This window comes from Scyliorhinus torazame, chromosome 16 (assembly GCF_047496885.1).
Source record: "Scyliorhinus torazame isolate Kashiwa2021f chromosome 16, sScyTor2.1, whole genome shotgun sequence".
Classification (NCBI taxonomy): Eukaryota; Metazoa; Chordata; class Chondrichthyes; order Carcharhiniformes; family Scyliorhinidae; genus Scyliorhinus; species Scyliorhinus torazame.
The window spans coordinates 49203669-49222911 of NC_092722.1; the positions used below are offsets into that span (position 1 = coordinate 49203669).

Genomic DNA, 19243 nt, shown 5'->3' on the forward strand with positions numbered 1-19243 from the left:
CCAAAAGGCCGTGAAGGAGGAGGAGGTGCCGCATGAGACCTCGTGTGTACCGCAGCGCCTGTCATTCGAGGACCTGCCAGACCTGGGACTGGATTCTCCGATTTTGAGACGATATCAGGAGGAAGGGCCTGGTTTTCCGACAAAAAAATCGGCGAGACCCCAGCACCGATACTCCGACCGGTTTCGGGCTGGCAGCCGCGCCACATGGAATGCACGGCCTTCCCGAGCGGGCAGGCACGGTAGCACAGTGGTTAGCACAGTTGCTTCACAGCTCAAGGGTCCCAGGTTCAATTCCCAGCTTGCGTCACCGTCTGTGCGGAGTCTGCACGTTCTCTCCGTGTCTGCGTGGGTTTCCTCCGAGTGCTCCGATGTCCTCCCACAGTCCAAAGATGTGCAGGTTAGGTGGATTGGCTATGCTGAATTGCCCCTAGTGTCCAAAAAAGGTTAGGTGGGGTTGCAAGGGGAGGTATGGAGATAGGGTGGAGGTGTGAGCTTAGGTAGGGTGCTCTTTCCAAGTGCCGGTGCAGACTCGATGGGCCGAATGGCCTCCTTCTGCACTGTAAATTCTATGATTCTAGGATATAAACGCTGGAGAGTTGCTCGGTCCATGGCCGCGCATGAGCATGGCGACGACCTGCAGCGACCGCGCGCAGACCCAATCTGCCAGATAATACCCCCTCCTCGCCACCCCGCGTGCCACCCCCCACCAGTCCCCTCAGCCCTCGCTGAAACCCTTCCGGCCAGCAGCACATCTCATTATGGGCGTGATTCAGATCGCGATGCCTTGCGGGAACTTGTTAGATCTCACGAGACCTAAGGAGCATTGTGAAGCTTACAAGAGGCCTCTCGAAAGATTTAACGTCCTCGTCGTGTCCTGAGTCAGGCACCTTTTTTGGACACGAAGGGCAATTTAGCATAGCCAATCCACCTAACCTGCACATCTCTGGACAGTGGGATGAAACCGGAGCACCCGGAGGAAACCCACGCAAACACCAGGAGAACGAGCAGACTCCGCACAGACAGTGACCCAAACCGGGAATCGAACCTGGGACCCCAGAGATGTGAAGCAACTGTGCTAACCACTATGCTGCCCTGAAAGCATTTAAAATAAATGTTAAGGTGGCTGACATAGGAATCTCAGCCAAGCACATTGATATATATATGAGATTTCACCCTATACTTTGAAAGGGTCAAAAAGCCGGGTGTATTTGTTTTGTTTTTTCAGCAATAAACATTGTATTTTCAGGGGTTGACGATGTTTTTGTTTTCATCAACACTTTTCGACAAGCAAGCCACCTTCGAGACCCACAGGAGAGGATGATTCATACCATCAAAACAGCGGGGAAAGCCACCTTCTTCACTTCATTCACCACAGCTGCCGCCTATGCTGCAAATATATTTTCCCAGGTTAGTTAATTATAACAGATTTTGTGCTGTGCAGGCTGCTAATAGATTCCATTTGTGTGATTGACATACTTCTCTGTTTATCTCTGTTTTCATTTTTTTTGCTCAATAATGTTTGCTTTCGATGCCAAATTCAAGGCTGGCTAATATTCCAAAGAATGAGATTTTAAGTAAAATCTGTTGATTAGGTGAACCAGAAGCTCACAATGGCCATTCCAGTTTTGCCTAATGTTCAGAGCACACCAATACAGGTGGAAGTAGGTACTCACAATGCTGTGTGCACACCAATTGGTACCAGCAATGGGGACTTCAGTTATTAGAAGAGACTTGGAGAAACTGGGATTGTTTTATAGAACAGCAAAGGTTAAGGGTGATTTACCAGACACATTCAAAATTAGCAAGTCTCTTTGTACAGTTGATAAAGTGTAATTGTTTCTATTGGCAGGAGGTTGGGTAAACAGGTTAGCGGAATTAAATGAGTCGAGTTCTTCAGACCGTATGAACCTTTAACAAAATAGCTTTATTTTCCACATGCATGCGGGACAGCTAAAACTCAGCCGTCTTAACTACAGCTCGGTCCACGTCAATCTGGCCCATAAAGTGGTTGACCTAGGAAGGGAGCGCCTTTGGGGTGCATCGGTGGGTGGGGGGGATTAGACGGGGCCAGTGGAAGGACCGATCCTCCTGTAAGGTGCCCTGGTGGGGGGGAGGGTGGGACTGGTGGCTGGGGTGTGCGTGGGGCTCCGGTGGGCTGCAGGTCTGGTAGGGAGACCGTATCTTGTCGGCCGTCGGGATACGCCACGAAGGCATACTGGGGGTTAGCGTGGAGAGGATGGACCCTCTCGACCAACGGGTCCGACTTGTGCGCCCGCAAGTGTTTTTGGAGCAGGATGGGTCCGGGAGCTGCCAGCCAGGTCGGGAGCGAGGTCCCAGAGGAGGACTTCCTGGGGAAGACAAGGAGACGTTCGTGAGGTGTCTGGTTGGTTGTGGTACAAAGCAGTGACCGGATGGAGTGGAGGGCATCCGGGAGAACTTCCTGCCAGCGGGAGACTGGGAGATTCCTGGACCGTAGGGCCAGTAGGACGGTCTTCCAGACCGTTCCGTTCTTCCTCTCTACCTGTCTGTTACCCCGGGGGTTGTAACTGGTCGTCCTGCTCAAAGCGATGCCCTTGCTGAGCAGGAATTGACGCAGATCGTCGCTCATAAAGGAGGACCCCTATCACTATGTATGTAGGCGGGGAACCCGAACAGTGCAAAGATGCTATGGAGGGCCTTGATGACGGTGGTTGCGGTCATGTCGGGGTCGGGGTAGGGGTTGGCGAATGGGAACGGGGAGTACTCGTCAATCACGTTCAGGAAGTACGTGTTGCGGTCGGTGGAGGGGAGGGGGCCTTTGAAGTCCATGCTGAGGCGTTCAAAGGGACGGGAAGCCTTTATCAGGTGCGCTTTCTCTGGCCGGTAGAAGTGCGGTTTGCACTTCCCGCAGATTTGGCAGTCCCTGGTGGCTGTCCTGACCTCCTCGATGGAATAGGGCAGGTTGCGGGTCTTGATAAAGTGGGAAAAGTGTCAGAGGTACTCGTGGAGGGCTCAGAGGCGGTCCACTTGTGCGGTGGGACATGTGCCGCGGGACAGGGCATCAGGAGGCTCGTTTAGCTTCCCGGGACGATACAAGATCTCGTAGTTGTAGGTGGAGAGTTTGATCCTCCACCGCAAGATCTTATCGTTTTTTATCTTGCCCCGCTGTGCATTATCAAACGTGAAAGCAACCGACCGTTGGTCAGTGAGGAGAGTGAATCTCCTGCCGGCCAGGTAATGCCTCCAATGTCGCACAGTTTTTACTATGGCCTGGGCCTCCTTTTCGACTGAGGAGTGGCGGATTTCGAAGGAATGGAGGGTACGTGAGAAGAAGGCCACGGGCCTGCCCGCTTGGTTGAGGGTGGCCGCCAGAGCTACGTCAGACGCGTCGCTCTCGACCTGGAAGGGGAGGGACTCATCGATGGCGTGCATCGTGGCCTTTGCAATTTCCGTTTTAATGCGGCTGAAGGCCTGGCGGGCCTCTATCGATGGGAAAAGCTGTGGATTGGATCAGGGGACGGGCCTTATCCGCATAGTTGGGGACCCACTGGGCGTAGTAACTGAAAAACCCTAGGCAGCGCTTCAGGGCCTTGGAGCAGTGAGGGAGGGGGAACTCCATAAGGGGGCGCATGCACTCAGGGTCGGGGCCAATAACTCCATTTCGTACTACGTAGCCGAGGATGGCTAGGCGGTCAGTGCTAAACACGCATTTATCCTTGTTGTTATGTAAGGTTAAGGATCTTTGCGGTCTGGAGGAATTTTCGGAGGTTGGTGTCGTGGTCCTGCTGGTCATGGCCGCAGATGGTGACATTGTCGAGATACGGGAATGTTGCCCGTAAACCGTACCGGTCAACCATTTGGTCCATCTCGCGCTGGAAGACCGACACCCCGTTGGTGACACCGAAGGGAACCCATAAGAAGTGATAGAGCCGCCCATCTGCCTCGAAAGCAGTGTATTTGCGGTCACTAGTGCGGATGGGGAGCTGGTGGTAGGCGGACCTAAGATCCACCGTGGAGAAGACCTTGTAATGCGCGATCCTGTTTACCAGGTCAGATATGCGGGGGAGAGGGTACGCGTCCAGTGCGTAAACCTGTTGATGATCTGACTGTAGTCGATGACTATCCTATGCTTCTCGCCGGTCTTTACCACCACTACTTGAGCTCTCCAGGGACTGTTGCTAGTTTCAATGACTCCTTCCCCCAGTAGCCTTTGGACCTCTGACCTAATAACGATCCGATCCTGGGCACTGTACCATCTGCTGCTGGTGGCGACGGGTTTGCAATCTGGGGTGAGGTTCGCAAACAGGGAAGGTGGGTCGACCTTAAGGGTCGCGAGGCCGCAGACAGTGAGGGGAGGTATAGGGCCACCGAATTTGAAAGTTAGACTTTGGAGATTACACTGGAAGTCTAAACCTAGGAGTGTGGCCGCGCAGAGGTGGGGAAGGACGTAGAGCCGGTAATTTTTAAACTCCCTTCCCTGGACTGTGAGGTTTGCTACACAAAACCCCTTTATCTCTACTGAGTGGGAACCGGAGGCCAGAGAGATTTTTTGATTAACGGGGTGGACGAGGAGAGAATAGCGCCTTACCGTGTCGGGGTGTATGAAGCTCTCTGTGCTCCCAGAGTCGATTAGGCAGGACTTCTCGTGCCCGTTGATAAATACAGTTGTTGTAGCAGTTGAGAGTGTTCGAGGCCGGGACTGATCCAGAGTCACCGAGGCTAATCGCAGCAGTTGAGTGTTCTCTTTGGGCAGTGTGTGGTCAGCTGAGCTGGGGTCCTGGGGGTCCATCCAAGATGGCGGCTCCCATTGGTTGCACATGGCTGGGGGTGCACAAAATGGCGGCACCCGTCCATTTTGGGGCAGCACGGTAGCACAGTGATTAGCACAATTGCTTCACAGCTCCAGGGTCCCAGGTTCGATTCCGGCTTGGGTCACTATCTGTGCGGAGTCTGCACATCCTCCCTGTATGTGCGTGGGTTTCCTCCGGGTGCTCTGGTTTCCTCCCACAGTCCAAAGATGTGCAGGTTAGGTGGATTGGCCAGGATAAATTGCCCTTATTGTCCAAAATTGCCCTTAGTGTTGGGTGGGGCTACTAGGTTATGGGGATAGGGTGGGAGTGTTGACCTTGGGTAAGGTGCTCTTTCCAAGAGCTGGTGCAGACTCGATGGGCCGAATGGCCTCCTTCTGCACAGTAAATTCTATGATAACCTATGATCTAACGTGGCGTCCGCGGGACAAGATGGCGGCGCCCGGGGTCCGCACGTGGACCTGGAGTAGGAAGATGGTGACGACCGCTGGCCGCACGGGGACCGTGGAGAGGTTTGTGGTGGCGGTCCACATTCGCCGCCGGAGACCGCGGCAACCGCGCGGGCCTGGCATACCACCACGAAATGCCCCTTTTTACCGCATCCCTTGCAGGTGGATGCGCGGGCTGGGCAGCGCTGGCAGGGGTGCTTGGCCTGCCCGCAAAAGTAGCAGCGGGGCCCCCCGGGGTTGCCAGGCCTCCTTGCAGCACAAGCTTGTGGGGGGATGGGGGATGTCTTGGGGACGGCTGCGGAGGGGTTCCACACTGCCCAGGGGGCTGCTGCGTGGTCGGGAACGTAAGCACGGGCATTTCTGGAGGCTACATCCAGGGAGCCTGCAAGGGCCCGTGCCTCCTTGAGACCTAGAGTGTGTTTTTCCAGCAATCGCTGGCGGATTTGGGAGGACAGCATACCTGCCACGAAAGCGTCCCGGAACAAGAGTTCTGTGTGTTCGCTCGCCGAAATTTGCGGGCAGCTGCAGTTTCTTCCCAAACACCAGGAGTGCACGGTCGAATTCTTCCAGCAATTCCCCAGGGATTTGTCGCCTCGTTGCTAGCAGATGTCAGGCGTAGACCTGGTTTACCGGGCGAATATAATGTCCTTTTAGCAGCTCTATTGCTGCATCGAAATCTTCCGCTTCCTCGATGAGGGTGTAAATCTCTGGGCTCACCCTCGAGTGCAGGATTTGCATTTTCTGTTCTCCCGTGGGTGTGTTTTCGGCCGTCCCGAGATATCCTTTAAAACACGCCAGCCAGTGCTTGAAGATTGCCGCTGAGTTCGCCGCATGGGGGCTGAGTTGCAGACACTCCGGCTTGATTCGGAGCTTCATCCTTTTAAATCTAGCTTATTAAATTGATGCACGATCAATGACCACTGAAGCAAGGTTGTAGTCCAACGGAAGGCTTTAATAAGCTAGATGTTTCCCCCAGCAGCTCAGGTACAGAATGAAGGCTGCTGGGGCGGCACGGGCTCTTATACCCCGCCTAGCAGGGTGGAGCTACCATACAGCTTGTCCAATAGGAAGCATACAATATCTACCAATGGTGTTCCAGCATTACCAGGTACCGTAATACCGCTACACAGACTACCACAGTGATTCAAAGTACTACAATCCAATCGATTATCGATACCAGCAGTTTGATTAGGTGATAGTAACTTCCCCGATTCGATGACGTGGATACATTGTCTGACATACTCTACTTTTAATTGTTCAGTGGACACATCTTGTCCATCTGCTTTGCAATACAAAAGGACGTCCTTTAGACAATCAGCCCATAATGAGGTGGTGAGTGCTCTGTTTCCCTGATACATGTATATGGGTGGGCCTCTTCCAGACATTCAGGAGCCAGGCTGAACGTTTTCGATTTGTAGGTTATGAAATGTGTTACCTGAGATATGCCTGCGTTTAGTACGCTAATTTACGTTTGTCCGCATTTTGGGTTTTAAAAAGGTTCACCTTTTCCAGGCATTCCCTTCCCTGCTGTCCCATGTGTACCTCAGATCCTACATTTTCCCTACTGCAACAGGGTTAAGTTAATTGGCAAGAGAACCAAAAGGGGGATAAGGAGCGGGATTGTCCGATTGGATAGAGAATAGGTTCTGACAGCAAAATTGCGTCGGGTGCCGATTTGATGCCAAATCGCAATTCTCCGTCACCTCAACAGCAGTGTCAATGCGGTCCGGAACACGCAGACAGTAAACACCGTTTGCATGTCAAAAGCGGGTCTGACTCAGTACTCCGGGGCCTCCAGGATTCTCCGCCTCCGATGGGCCTAGTTCCCGATGGCGTGGTTCACATATGCTTTTAAAAATCGTGAAACCGCCGTCATGTCTGATGAGGGAGAGAGAGAGGAGGTAGGACACAGAGATGCGACTCTGGCCTGCTGGGTCGGACACTGACTGGGCTGAGGGGGGGCCCTCCCGGGGGAGGGGGAATGAAGTGGGAACAGGCCGAGTGGCCGGGGTGACCGCCCACGGGACTGGGGCGGTGTTCAGTCACGGACTGCCATTGCCACGGCCTGCAAGGCAGCCACCTTGTTGCACATCCCACTGACCACCCACCTTGGCCCCTGGTTTTGCAGAGTGACACCAGCCATATGGGTGCCCCCACCCCTCAAGTGGTTATACTCCAATGGCTGGGGGATTGGCTCCTAAGTGACAGGGGTTGTCCACTTCGGTCATGACTGATGACACCTATTGGAGGCCACAGACCGATGCGGAGACGCGCTACAATGACGCCCATACAGCAACCAGAAACGTGATCGAGCAGTGCTTCGGGCTCCCGAAAATGCGATTCAGGTGCCTGGACCACTCTAGAGGGGCCCTCCAGGATGATGCTGAGAGGGCCGCCTGCTTGTGGCAACCTGCTGTGTCCTCCACAACATCGTGCAGCAGAGGGGCGATGTGCTGGAGGAGGATGAACTCGAGACCTTGTCCGACGAGGAGGATGTGGGGGAGGGGAGAATAGGTAGGACATGGATCCCAGGCAGGCACGGGAGGCCGCACGACGTGTGCTCCAGGGTCAACGCGCACAGGATGCTCTGATCGCTTCCAGGCTCGCCAACTATGGGAGGGGTGAGACGAGCCAAGGGCACAGACGCCGCATCCCTTCCCACTCTTATGGGTCAGGGTTTAGAGAACCCTAAAGTGTATCATGGAGTTCACCTGACCCACAAATTTTAATAGATTGTGGTATGGGGAGCACACGGCCCATTCTACAGGTGTGGTACAGCAGAAATGAAAAAGTATTGTTTAAAGCAAAACAATGTTTATTCTATGAACTCAAGTTAACCTTTTTAAAACATACAGTGAACATCTTAGCAACCATCAATTTAAATACAACCCCCAAAGAATACAACACTAAGTAATCCTTAATAACTTCCCAAACAACATCCAGAAGACAAAAGAAATACCTTTTAACAGAAGCAGAGGTTTACATTCACTACTGAGAACATTTATAATTCTGAATTCACCAAATGATCAAGAGATAGTCTTTTCATGGCAGAGAGATAAACAGTACAACTGCTCTGTCTGGCTTCAGCTCCAACACTGAAAATGAAACTAAAACACACCCTGCAGCAAACAGCCTAAAACGAAAGTAAAAAGCTGACAGACAGTCCAGATCACCCACACTCTGACATCACTGATAAACACCCATTTATAAAAGGTATGTTTCTTCAACGCTCATTTCTTAAAGGTACTCTCACATGACACCACACACCTACATTCCCCCTCCCCCCAGCCACCCTCTCGTCTGCAACCTCAATGTGATTACAGGCTGCACTACGGGGTGGCTGCCCTGGGTTGGCAGTAACACTGTCTGGTCCATGGGTTGGAGGATGATGACAACCTGCTCTACGATGAGCTCTGGTGCTCGCTATCGTTTGACAATGTCTGACAGCTGCCCATGTTAGAACATTCCACTGTTCCCATGGGTGATCCCTGCATGCGAGCTGGCCATTCCATCACATGGTCCCATTGAATCCCTGGGGTGACAGTGGTGGGGACGGTCAGGGGGGGGGGGGGGGGGGGGGGGGTGCAAGACACAACGTTCACCCAATTCGCCCCCCCCTCTGGCCAGACCAGACCAGCCACCCCTCACACCCACCTGATAGAGCACCGAAACAGGTTGTAACAGTGTGAACAGGTGTATACAGATTTGTGTCCTAACCCCTATAACTAAATTGTGCCCTGCACCCATGCCAACTTAACTGGTGTCCAGCTTTCTGGCCTTAAAGGCCCTAACGCTACATCTTGGTGGTTCCCCAGACGGTACAGCAAGAGTGGAGGCGGCCTGTTGTGATTCTCGCCCTGTGAAGGGGGAGTTAGTCCGAGGTGCTGCAGTGTTGCGGCATGTCCCCTGCGGGGGGCATCGGCACGGGCCCCATTACCTTCTCCGCCCTCGAGGTGCTCGACAGTGTCTGCCTGCTCGTGGTCATGGAGCACAGGGTGGACCATCTCCATCTGGGACTAAAGAGAAAATGCTGGAAAATCCATCTGGGATTGCTTTTATCCATCTGGGACTGTACCACCTCACCCATTGACTGTGCCACCACCTTCTGAGTTTGTGTCACATTAGTCAGTGACTGCGCCATCTCCCTCTGGGACTAGGCCTCCTCCCTCTGTGTCTGTGCCACGTCGGCCAGCACCTGGGCAATGCCGCTGACATTCCCAGCCATGGCCTGCTGTGACTGGGCCACGCTCAGGAGCGCCGCTGTGATTTCCAGGTGGCTCTGGCACATGGTTGTATGTGAGGCAGCAACCCTGTCCTGGGCCTCAGCCAGCACCCGCACAGAATGCCCCAAGCCTTGGACAGGCTGATCCATAGCCAACACCGTTGCCCCCAATGCCTCCACCGTGGACACCACCTGTGGAGTGTTGGCCTGCGTGGCACGCATGGCCTGCACCACCTCCTGCTCCTGCACATGGTTGGAAGCCTCCAACTGCACTTGCAGATATTGGATGCTCGCCAACAAACCCTCATGTAGTTCCTGGCTCTGCGACTGCATCTCCACAACCAATGGGACTGTCAGTTCCAGAAGCCAGAAACCCGTCTGGATGGCAGCTAGTCCCTGGAGTTGCCCCCCCCCCCCCCCCCCAACCGTCTGCCCCCTCGGGCGTCCCTACCTCCACCTGCTTAGGCGGGTCAGCTGTGTGGTGAGCACGAGAGAGTGTCCCAGGAGCCTCTTCACTAAAGTGCCCAACCGAGGTGAGCGTCTCTGGGATGGTGGAAGGTGTGGAGAGAGCTGACAGGAAGTCAGCGTCATCCTCACTCTCGAGCCTCCAGGGTGTCCTGCATCTCAGGTGTGTGGTAGTATGTATTGGGGGTCATGTGGGACTGGAAGCCCTAATGTCATTGGCTGACAGATCCCAGGTCCTGGTTGGCCGTTGACCTCATACTCCGCCCTGAAGGCGAAGTATAAGAAGCCGGTGCCTTCCCCCGCAGGCCAGTTTACTATCGGGCTGCTGGGGAACAGACACGCTTAATAAAGCCTCATCGACTTCACTCTATTCGTCTCACGGAGTCTTTGTGCGCCACAATTTATTAAGCGTGCCTAAAAAGGACTATGGAGCTCAGGATCATTCCAGAATGCCTGAGGATCAGCCCCCACGCAGTGAATGCGGCAGCAGCCTTCAAACACTGGCAGACTTGCTTCGAGGCCTACATCAGATCGACCACAGGCCGAGTCTCAGACGAACAAAAACTGCAGGTCCTGCACTCGAGGGTGAGCACGGAGATTTTCACCCTCATGGTAGACACCCACGATTTCCAGACGGCGTTCACAGCACTGAGAAGTCTCTACGTTCGCCCAGTTAACCAAATCTACGCTCGCTACCAGCTCGCGACAAGACAGCAAGCTCCCGGAGAATCGATGGACGAGTTCTACGCCGCGCTGCTGATTTTGGGAAGAGCCTGCAGCTGCCCGTCGGTGAATGCAAACGAACATACGGACATGTTAATGCGCGATGCTTTTGTGGCAGGTATGCAATCCTCCCAAATCCGCCAAAGACTTCTAGAAAAAGAGTCGCTAGGACTCTCAGAGGCACGGGCCCTGGCAGCCTCGCTGGACGTAGCCGCGCGTAATACCCGCGCCTACGGCCCCGACCGCGCGGCAGGCCATTGGGCCCCGTACGTACCCGCCGCGGCAAACCCCCCCCCCCCCCCCCTGCCGGACACCCCACAAGCTTGCGCAGTCCTAACGCCGAGTCGCACCGGGGGCGCCCGCTGATTTTTCTGCGGCCAGGCGAAGCACCCCCGACAACGCTGTCCGGCCCGCGCAGCCATCTGCAAAAGCTGCGGGAAAAAGGGCCACTATGCGGTTGTGTGCCGGTCCCGCGAGGTCGCCGCCGTCCCGGGCCCACAGGGAGCCCTACAGGCAGCCTATGCGTCCCAACCCCCCCAGCACGCCATGTGCGACCCGCAGACGCCGCCATTTTGGGTCCCGACCACCGCGGTCCCGGGAGAACTGGGAGCCCTGCACGCCGCCAACGCTCCCCAACCCCCCTCCCCGCAGTCCATGTACGACCCTCCGCCGGCGCTCCCGATTTGGGTGCCGGCCAACACTCTCCACGGAGAGGAGGGGGTTTTTCGCAGTTCGAACGCCACCCTCACCCCCGTCCCGCGCCCCACGCCTGACCCGCCGGCGCAACCTACCTGGACCCCGACCACCGCTGTCCCCGGCGAGGGAGCTCCGCACGGTCCCAGCGCTCGCGGCCCCACGACTGACCCGCCGGCGCCGCCGACCTGGGCCCTCACCCCCGTCCCGCGCCCCACGCCTGACCCGCCGGCCTGGGCCCCGACCACCGCTGTCCCCGGCGAGGGAGCTCCGCGCGGTCCCAGCGCTCACCCGCCGGCGCCGCCGACCTGGGCCCTCACCCCCGTCCCGCGCCCCACGCCTGACCCGCCGGCCTGGGCCCCAACCACCGCTGTCCCCGGCGAGGGAGCTCCGCACGCTCCCAGCGTTCGCGGCCCCACGACTGACCCGCCGGCGCCGCCGACCTGGGCCCTCACCACCGTCCCGCGCCCCACGCCTGACCCGCCGGCGCAACCTACCTGGACCCCGACCACCGCTGTCCCCGGCGAGGGAGCTCCGCACGGTCCCAGCGCTCGCGGTACTGACCCGCCGGCCTGGGCCCCGACCACCGCTGTCCCCGGCGAGGGAGCTCCGCGCGGTCCTAGCGCCCGCGGCCCTGGCGCTCGCAGTCAAGGAACTCCACGCGGTCCTAGCGCCCGCGGCCCGGGCGCTCGCAATGCAGGAACTCCGCGCGGTCCTAGCGCTCCCCAGACCCCCCAGCACACCATGTGCGACCCGCAGACGCCGCCATTTTGGGTCCCGACCACCACGAGGGGAGGAGGGGCGCCGCCATCTTGGACCGCCCCCGACCTGTACGACGCATGGGGGCGGCCATTATTTCCACCCCCGACGCCATCTTGTGACCCCCTCAGCCACGTGCGATGTATGTGGGTGGCCATTTTGTCCATCCCCGACGCCATCTTGGACGGCAACAACGGACCCCACCCCACTACTACAACCACGGCTCGCTTCGGTTACACTCGATCAGGCTCGGCCCCGGACTCTCCAGACGACGACGACAACGGTCCTAATTAACGGCCACGAGACGCCATGCCTAGTCGACTCCGGGAGCACGGAAAGTTTTATACATCCCGACACGGTAAGACGCTGTTCCTTAACTACCTTCCCCAGCGCACAAAAGATTTGCCTAGCTGCAGGATCCCACTCCGTACAGATCCAGGGATTCTGCATAGTTACCCTAACGGTACAGGGGAGGGAATTCAAAAACTACAAACTTAACGTCCTTCCCCAACTCTGTGCCCCCACCTTGCTGGGCTTAGATTTTCAATGTAACCTACAGAGCCTTACATTTAAATTCGGCGGCCCCATACCCCCACTCACTATCTGCGGCCTCGCCACCCTCAAGGTGCAACCCCCGTCCTTGTTTGCGAACCTCACCCCGGATTGCAAACCCGTCGCCACTAGGAGCAGACGGTACAGCGCCCAGGACCGGACCTTCATTCGCTCCGAAGTCCAGCGGCTACTAAAGGAGGGCATAATCCAGGCCAGCAATAGTCCCTGGAGAGCGCAGGTGGTAGTAGTGAAGACAGGGGAGAAACAAAGGATGGTCATTGACTATAGCCAGACCATCAACAGGTACACACAACTAGACGCGTACCCTCTCCCCCGCATATCCGACATGGTCAATCGGATTGCCCAGTATAAAGTCTTCTCCACTGTGGACCTCAAGTCCGCCTACCATCAGCTCCCCATCCGCCCAAGTGACCGCAAGTCCACAGCCTTCGAGGCAGACGGGCGATTATACCATTTCCTACGGGTCCCTTTTGGCGTCACAAACGGGGTCTCGGTCTTCCAACGGGAGATGGACCGAATGGTTGATCAACATGGGTTACGGGCCACGTTCCCGTACCTCGACAATGTAACCATCTGCGGCCACGATCAGCAGGACCACGACGCCAACCTCCAAAAATTCCTCCAGACTGCCAAAGCCTTGAACCTCACATACAACGAGGACAAGTGCGTTTTTAGCACCGATCAGCTAGCCATTCTGGGCTACATAGTGCGCAATGGGATAATAGGCCCCGACCCCGAACGTATGCGCGCACTCATGGAATTTCCCCTCCCGCACTGCCCAAAAGCCCTGAAACGCTGCCTGGGGTTCTTTTCATACTACGCCCAGTGGGTCCCCCAGTACGCAGACAAGGCCCGCCCCCTAATACAGACCACGACTTTCCCGCTGTCGACAGAGGCTTGCCAGGCTTTCAGCCGCATCAAAGCGGACATCGCAAAGGCCACGATGCGCACTATCGACGAGTTCCTCCCCTTCCAGGTCGAGAGCGACGCCTCTGACGTAGCTCTAGCGGCTACCCTTAACCAAGCGGGCAGACCCGTGGCCTTCTTCTCCCAAACCCTCCACGCCTCAGAAATCCGCCACTCCTCAGTGGAAAAGGAAGCCCAAGCCATAGTGGAAGCTGTGCGACATTGGAGGCATTACCTAGCCGGCAGGAGATTCACTCTCCTCACTGACCAACGGTCGGTAGCCTTCATGTTCGATAATGCACAGCGGGGCAAGATCAAGAACGACAAGATCTTGCGGTGGAGGATCGAACTCTCCACCTTCAACTATGAGATCTTGTACCGGCCCGGAAAGCTGAACAAGCCGTCCGACGCCCTATCCCGCGGCACATGTGCCAACGCACAAATTGACCGCCTCCAAGCCCTCCACGAGGACCTCTGCCACCCGGGGGTCACTCGGTTTTACCACTTCATCAAGTCCCGCAATCTCCCATACTCCTTAGAGGAGGTCCGTACAGTCACAAGGGACTGCCACATCTGCGCAGAATGCAAACCGCATTTTTTCAGGCCAGGTGGAGCGCACCTGATTAAGGCTTCCCGCCCCTTTGAACGCCTCAGTCTCGATTTCAAAGGGCCCCTCCCCTCCACCGACCGCAACGCGTATTTCCTTAATGTAGTGGACGAATACTCCCGCTTCCCTTTTGCCATTCCCTGCTCCGACATGACCGCGGCCACAGTCATTAAAGCCCTGAACAGCATCTTCACGCTGTTCGGTTACCCCACATACGTCCACAGCGACAGGGGGTCCTCTTTCATGAGTGACGAGCTGCGCCAGTTCCTGCTCAGCAAGGGCATAGCTTCAAGCAGGACAACCAGCTACAACAAGGTGGAGGGCTGGTTTCCGAGCTGCTCGGCCCCCGGGGGGAGGAGGGAGGGGGGAGGCACCGGCTGTGGCACTGGCTGGGCGCGGGGGACGCCATATGAACCCGCCCCATCTCTGGCAGACCCTGTAAGGCATGGAACAAGACTGCGAGCCGGGGGGGGGCGGGGGGACAGTGCGAGTGGTGGGGGGGTGGGGGTGGGGGTGAGGTTGGTGTGGGGGTGAGGGTGGTTGGGAGGTGTGAGGGTTGTGTGGGAGGGTTGAGGATAGTGGGCGGGGTGAGGGTGGTGTGGGGACGAGGGCGAGAGTGATGGGGGGTGAGGGTGGTGTTGGGGTGGTGTTGGGAGGTTGACCCACATGGGCAACCGCAGTTCAGCAGGGACTCGCTGAACTCCACCCCAGCAATTCACTTTCTTGCGGGCTTCAGACCACATACAGGGCCCTCTGCTCTGTCATGCGGTCCCCCTCCAGTCTTCCCCCCTCCCAGCGGTTGTGGGCGGCCTTCTCCTGGGTGCGTGGAAGGCGGGTCCATCAAAAAAACAACAGTGTTATTAGTGTTACACAGTCCGACGCATGCAGCCCAGGGGATGGATAGCTGGTGGCCTCAGTGGCAAGGGCACCCGGCCATGGCCGCCGATATGGGTGTCAACATGTGGTGCAGGGTAGGGGTTCACCCGCTCTCCGGGTTGACGGACGGACGGGGTTTTGGGTTATGGGTGTGTGGTGTAGCCATCTGGGATGGCCACTTCCAGAATACAAAATGGACGCTCCCAAAGAATATAGGGAACTGTGGGCAATGCTAGAAAACAAGCAGGCACAGAGCCTGAATGTATATTTGGGAAACAGCTCCCAGATGGAATTGAAACTATGGGTCGATTAGCATATTGATGGCCCATCTCAAGGAAACAAAGGAATGACACTCGGGTAACCGATACTATTGCAGACATCCCGGCGCCAGTTCCCCAACCGAAAAGCACAAACAAAGCAAGGCCAACAGCCACCTAAGACACGCCCAGCTATCAGGGCACCCACCCCTTTATTGGTCAAGATCGATAACAGTGATCGAGGAGCGGCCCAATTAATTGGGACAAAGTTTAAGGCCCGCCTAAAGGCACGCAAAGCCCCTCCAAGTATAAGAAGGAACCCCCACGAGAGATTTGCTCTCCTGGACTTGGCTCTCAAAGCGGAGAGACCCGTCCACCAGCATCAACAGAAGCAAGTAAATTCAAGGTCAACGCTTAGCTGTTGGACACCTTAGCTGTTCTCCTGTATATCTTCGAACCCAACAGCCTCAGATCCGAACAACAGCCATTGTTCCTCTGACTAAGTGGGCCCCCGAAGATAAGGGTGGGGGAAACAGCAGGGGCTGTTTAGCACAGGGCTAAATCGCTGGCTTTGAAAGCAGACCAAGGTAGGCCAGCAGCACGGTTCAATTCCCATACCAGCCTCCCCGAACAGGTACCGGAATGTGGCGACTAGGGGCTTTTCACAGTAACTTCATTTGAAGCCTACTTGTGACAATAAGCGATTTTCATTTCATTTCATTTCAAATAGTAACTAGCAATAGGGAATTGGATTAATACATGAAGTGGAAAAATTGTCAGGCGATGGGCAAAAAGAATGGAACTCATTGAATGGCTTCTCAAAGAGCCAGCACAGATACGGTAAGATACGTGACTTCCTTCTGTATTTATTATTCTAGGATATAGAATGTTGCTATTGCTAATTAATTTGATTGTAGTAACCTCATTGGCACAACCGAGATTGACTTGTTCAGCCTGTTCAATTTGCAGCATGTTTAGTTTTAATAGCAGGGTGGTCTAAAGGATTAACAGCAGAGTTGAGACCATTGGCGAGATTCTCCAGGCTCATTGTGCTCTTTCTCTAGCGAAACTGGGCTGGTGAATAGCAGGAGAGGCCGGAAACAAGAACCGTGCCAGGCACCAAACAGTTTACGATACAACCGGCCCACTCCCTTAAGCGAAATCGGGATCCCGCCGTAGCCTGATGAGAAACCAATTATCACCACTTAAGCCCTATTTCCATACAATTAACGTGACCCTATATCCAATGGGCTCCTATGATTCAGCGACATACCCAGCAAGGCACCAATTAATACTCGTTTTTAAAAATGTGATCCTGGCGATATGGCTTCTGCGGGGAGCCGAGGAGGTGAGTAGCCATCTTTGCTCACAGGCAAAGATCATGGGATGCTGGGTTTGCTGCCCCAGTGCTCAGCGGGGGTGGGGGGAGGCCCTGGGCGGGTAACACATGGCATCACCATGCCAACCTCTGGATCATGTGTACCCATTCCGGGGGTGTCCCTCACTCCTACCCGTCTGCCTCACCGACCACCCACAACCTGCTGAGGCAGCAGGACAGGCTGCAGCGGGGGTTCATCAAGCCAGGCAGGTCCAGGAGGTCCTCATACCCGCCTGCTACACATAGGACGTGGCCTGGTCCATCATTGATACCTTACCCTCTGCCACTTCCCACCCTCTCAGAGTCTTGTGTCACATCACTTCAGGATGCTGGGACTGTGTTGGCACCGTCAGTGGGTCACTGTCGAGGGCAGGGGGTTGATGATAACCTGCAGAGAGTTGAACGCCAGTGCTCTTCAATCATAGAATTTCATAGAATTTACAGTGCAGAAGGAGGCCATTCGGCCCATCGAGTCTGCACCGGCTCTTGTAAAGAGCACCCTATCCAAGGTCAACACCTCCACCCTATCCCCCTAACCCAGTAACCCCACCCAGCACAAAGGGCAATCTTGGACATTAAGGGCAATTTATCATGGCCAATCCACCTAACCTGCACATCTTTGGACAGTGGGAGGAAACCGGAGCACCCGGAGGAAACCCACGCACACACGGGGAGGATGTGCAGACTCCGCACAGACAGTGACCCAAACCGGAATCGAACCTGGGACCCTGGAGCTGTGAAGCAATTGTGCTATCCACAATGCTACCGTGCTGCCCGTCTGTGCCAGTCTATGCCAATCTATGCCAGTCTGATTGCTGCCTGTCTGCTGAGTGCTCGCTCATACCCATGACATGCACGCGGTATGCCCAGGGAGGGGAGATGCCTGTAGAGATGGGCCAAGGGTTCAGAGGTCAAGCCCTTGCGCAGAAAGTGCCAGAGGTGTCAAACTGAACATAGAACATATAGTGCAGAAGGAGGCCATTCGGCCCATCGAGTCTGCACCGACCCACTTAAGCCCTCACTTCCACCCTATCCCAATAACCCCTCCTAACCCTTTTTGGTCACTAAGGGCAACTTACCATGGCCAATCCACCTAACCTGCACGTCTTTGGAATGTGGGAGGAAACCGGAGCACCCGGAGGAAACCCACGCAGACACGGGGAGAACGTGCAGACTCCGCACAGACAGTGACCCACTACTTGTGGTTTTTAATGTGTCACAGGTGTCCAACGATTTCCCATTCTCCTAATGGTGCCACCCCATTCTCCCTACCACCCCCTCACCCCCCTCATTACCAGCTACATACCCCCACGCAGTGATCCTCAACGTGCTTCACCTTTCTTGTTCTACCGATACATCTGGATGTGTCTCCAGGGTGCACATCTGAGGTGGAGGCAGCCAGCTGCTTACCACATCCCGTGGCCTTCGATGCCGGTGGTGGGCGTCCTCTGGGGCCGGAGGACCCCGTTGCACTTGTCGACGTCACATGCACAGCCGTGCCGCCCTGTCCCATGTACTGATTTTGAGATGCGGTCTCATCAGAGGGATGAAACTCAGGGGGAGCCGGTCCAGGTTGACACCCAATATCCTTTCCTCCTGCTTTGTGCCTATTGGGCCTCGGGACAGAGGGGCAGCTGGCTTGAGCTGCATCCTGGGATCCAGCAGACCTCCGACTGCTGTCTCACCTGCCTCCACCTGATGTACATCAACAATTTTGTGGTGCTCACCAGGTTGTGCCCCAGAAGGCTGTCCACTAATGTTTTCCCTGAGGTGCATGTATCTGCGCTGGTGGATGGTGGGGATGACAGCTGTGACGCGTCGATTGTGACATCCTCGGATTTCTCCTCCAAAGCGGTCTTGTGGGAGGAAGGGGAGTGGCACACTGTGCCGACTGCTGGAGGACCTGTGGGAGAATGGACATATAGTCAGTGGGCAGGATGGGTCAGTCAGTATGGCAATAACAACTCACTTGTGACAGGTCTCTGGGTGGGGCCCGATGGATCTGCGACATGCATCAACCTTCACATTGGTGACCTCTCTGTTTGGTGACAACCCACCCATGCTGCCTGGTGTAGGCCATTGACTTTCTTGCGACACTGGAGACCAGTCCTCTTGGTCATTCTCCCCGAGCTCGCGGCCACCGCCACTTCATTCCAGGTGGCACTGGCTGCCCTGTTACTCATCGCCTGGGACCCTCGGGGGAACAGGACATCCCTCCTGACCTCCACCGCATCGAATGGCCTCCCCCGGTCTGCATCCCCGATCGTGGGGCCGGTCATCTTGACCCCATGGCTGCGAGCTGACTGGAGCTGGCTGTTCAAATGCTGCTCGACCTTGTTAGCGGGGTCTGGCGAGCGCTGTCCTGGTGAATCAGCTGACGATCCTTCATTTGCAGCGAGAAGCCCATGGGGCCTCATTAAGTGGACCAATTAACGTTGAATAGCGAAGCTCACGGCAGTCCCCACTCGCTACCACACTTAGAACTCTTTCTGGAGAATCGCGCCCCAAGACTGAATCCTCATATCTGTTTGAAAGGCTGAACATCACA

General features: G+C 55.9%; 1 protein-coding gene across 4 annotated transcripts in view; it reads left to right on the plus strand.

Annotated features, from left to right (window-relative positions):
* Positions 1-19243, plus strand: part of disp3 (dispatched RND transporter family member 3) — an 876012-nt gene that overhangs the window by 580365 nt on the left and 276404 nt on the right. For all 4 annotated transcript variants that reach the window (XM_072478461.1, XM_072478460.1, XM_072478462.1 and 1 more), the window contains one exon: positions 1247-1407. In XM_072478461.1, coding sequence (XP_072334562.1) covers positions 1247-1407 — 161 coding nt within the window. The remainder of the gene's footprint in view (positions 1-1246; positions 1408-19243) is intronic.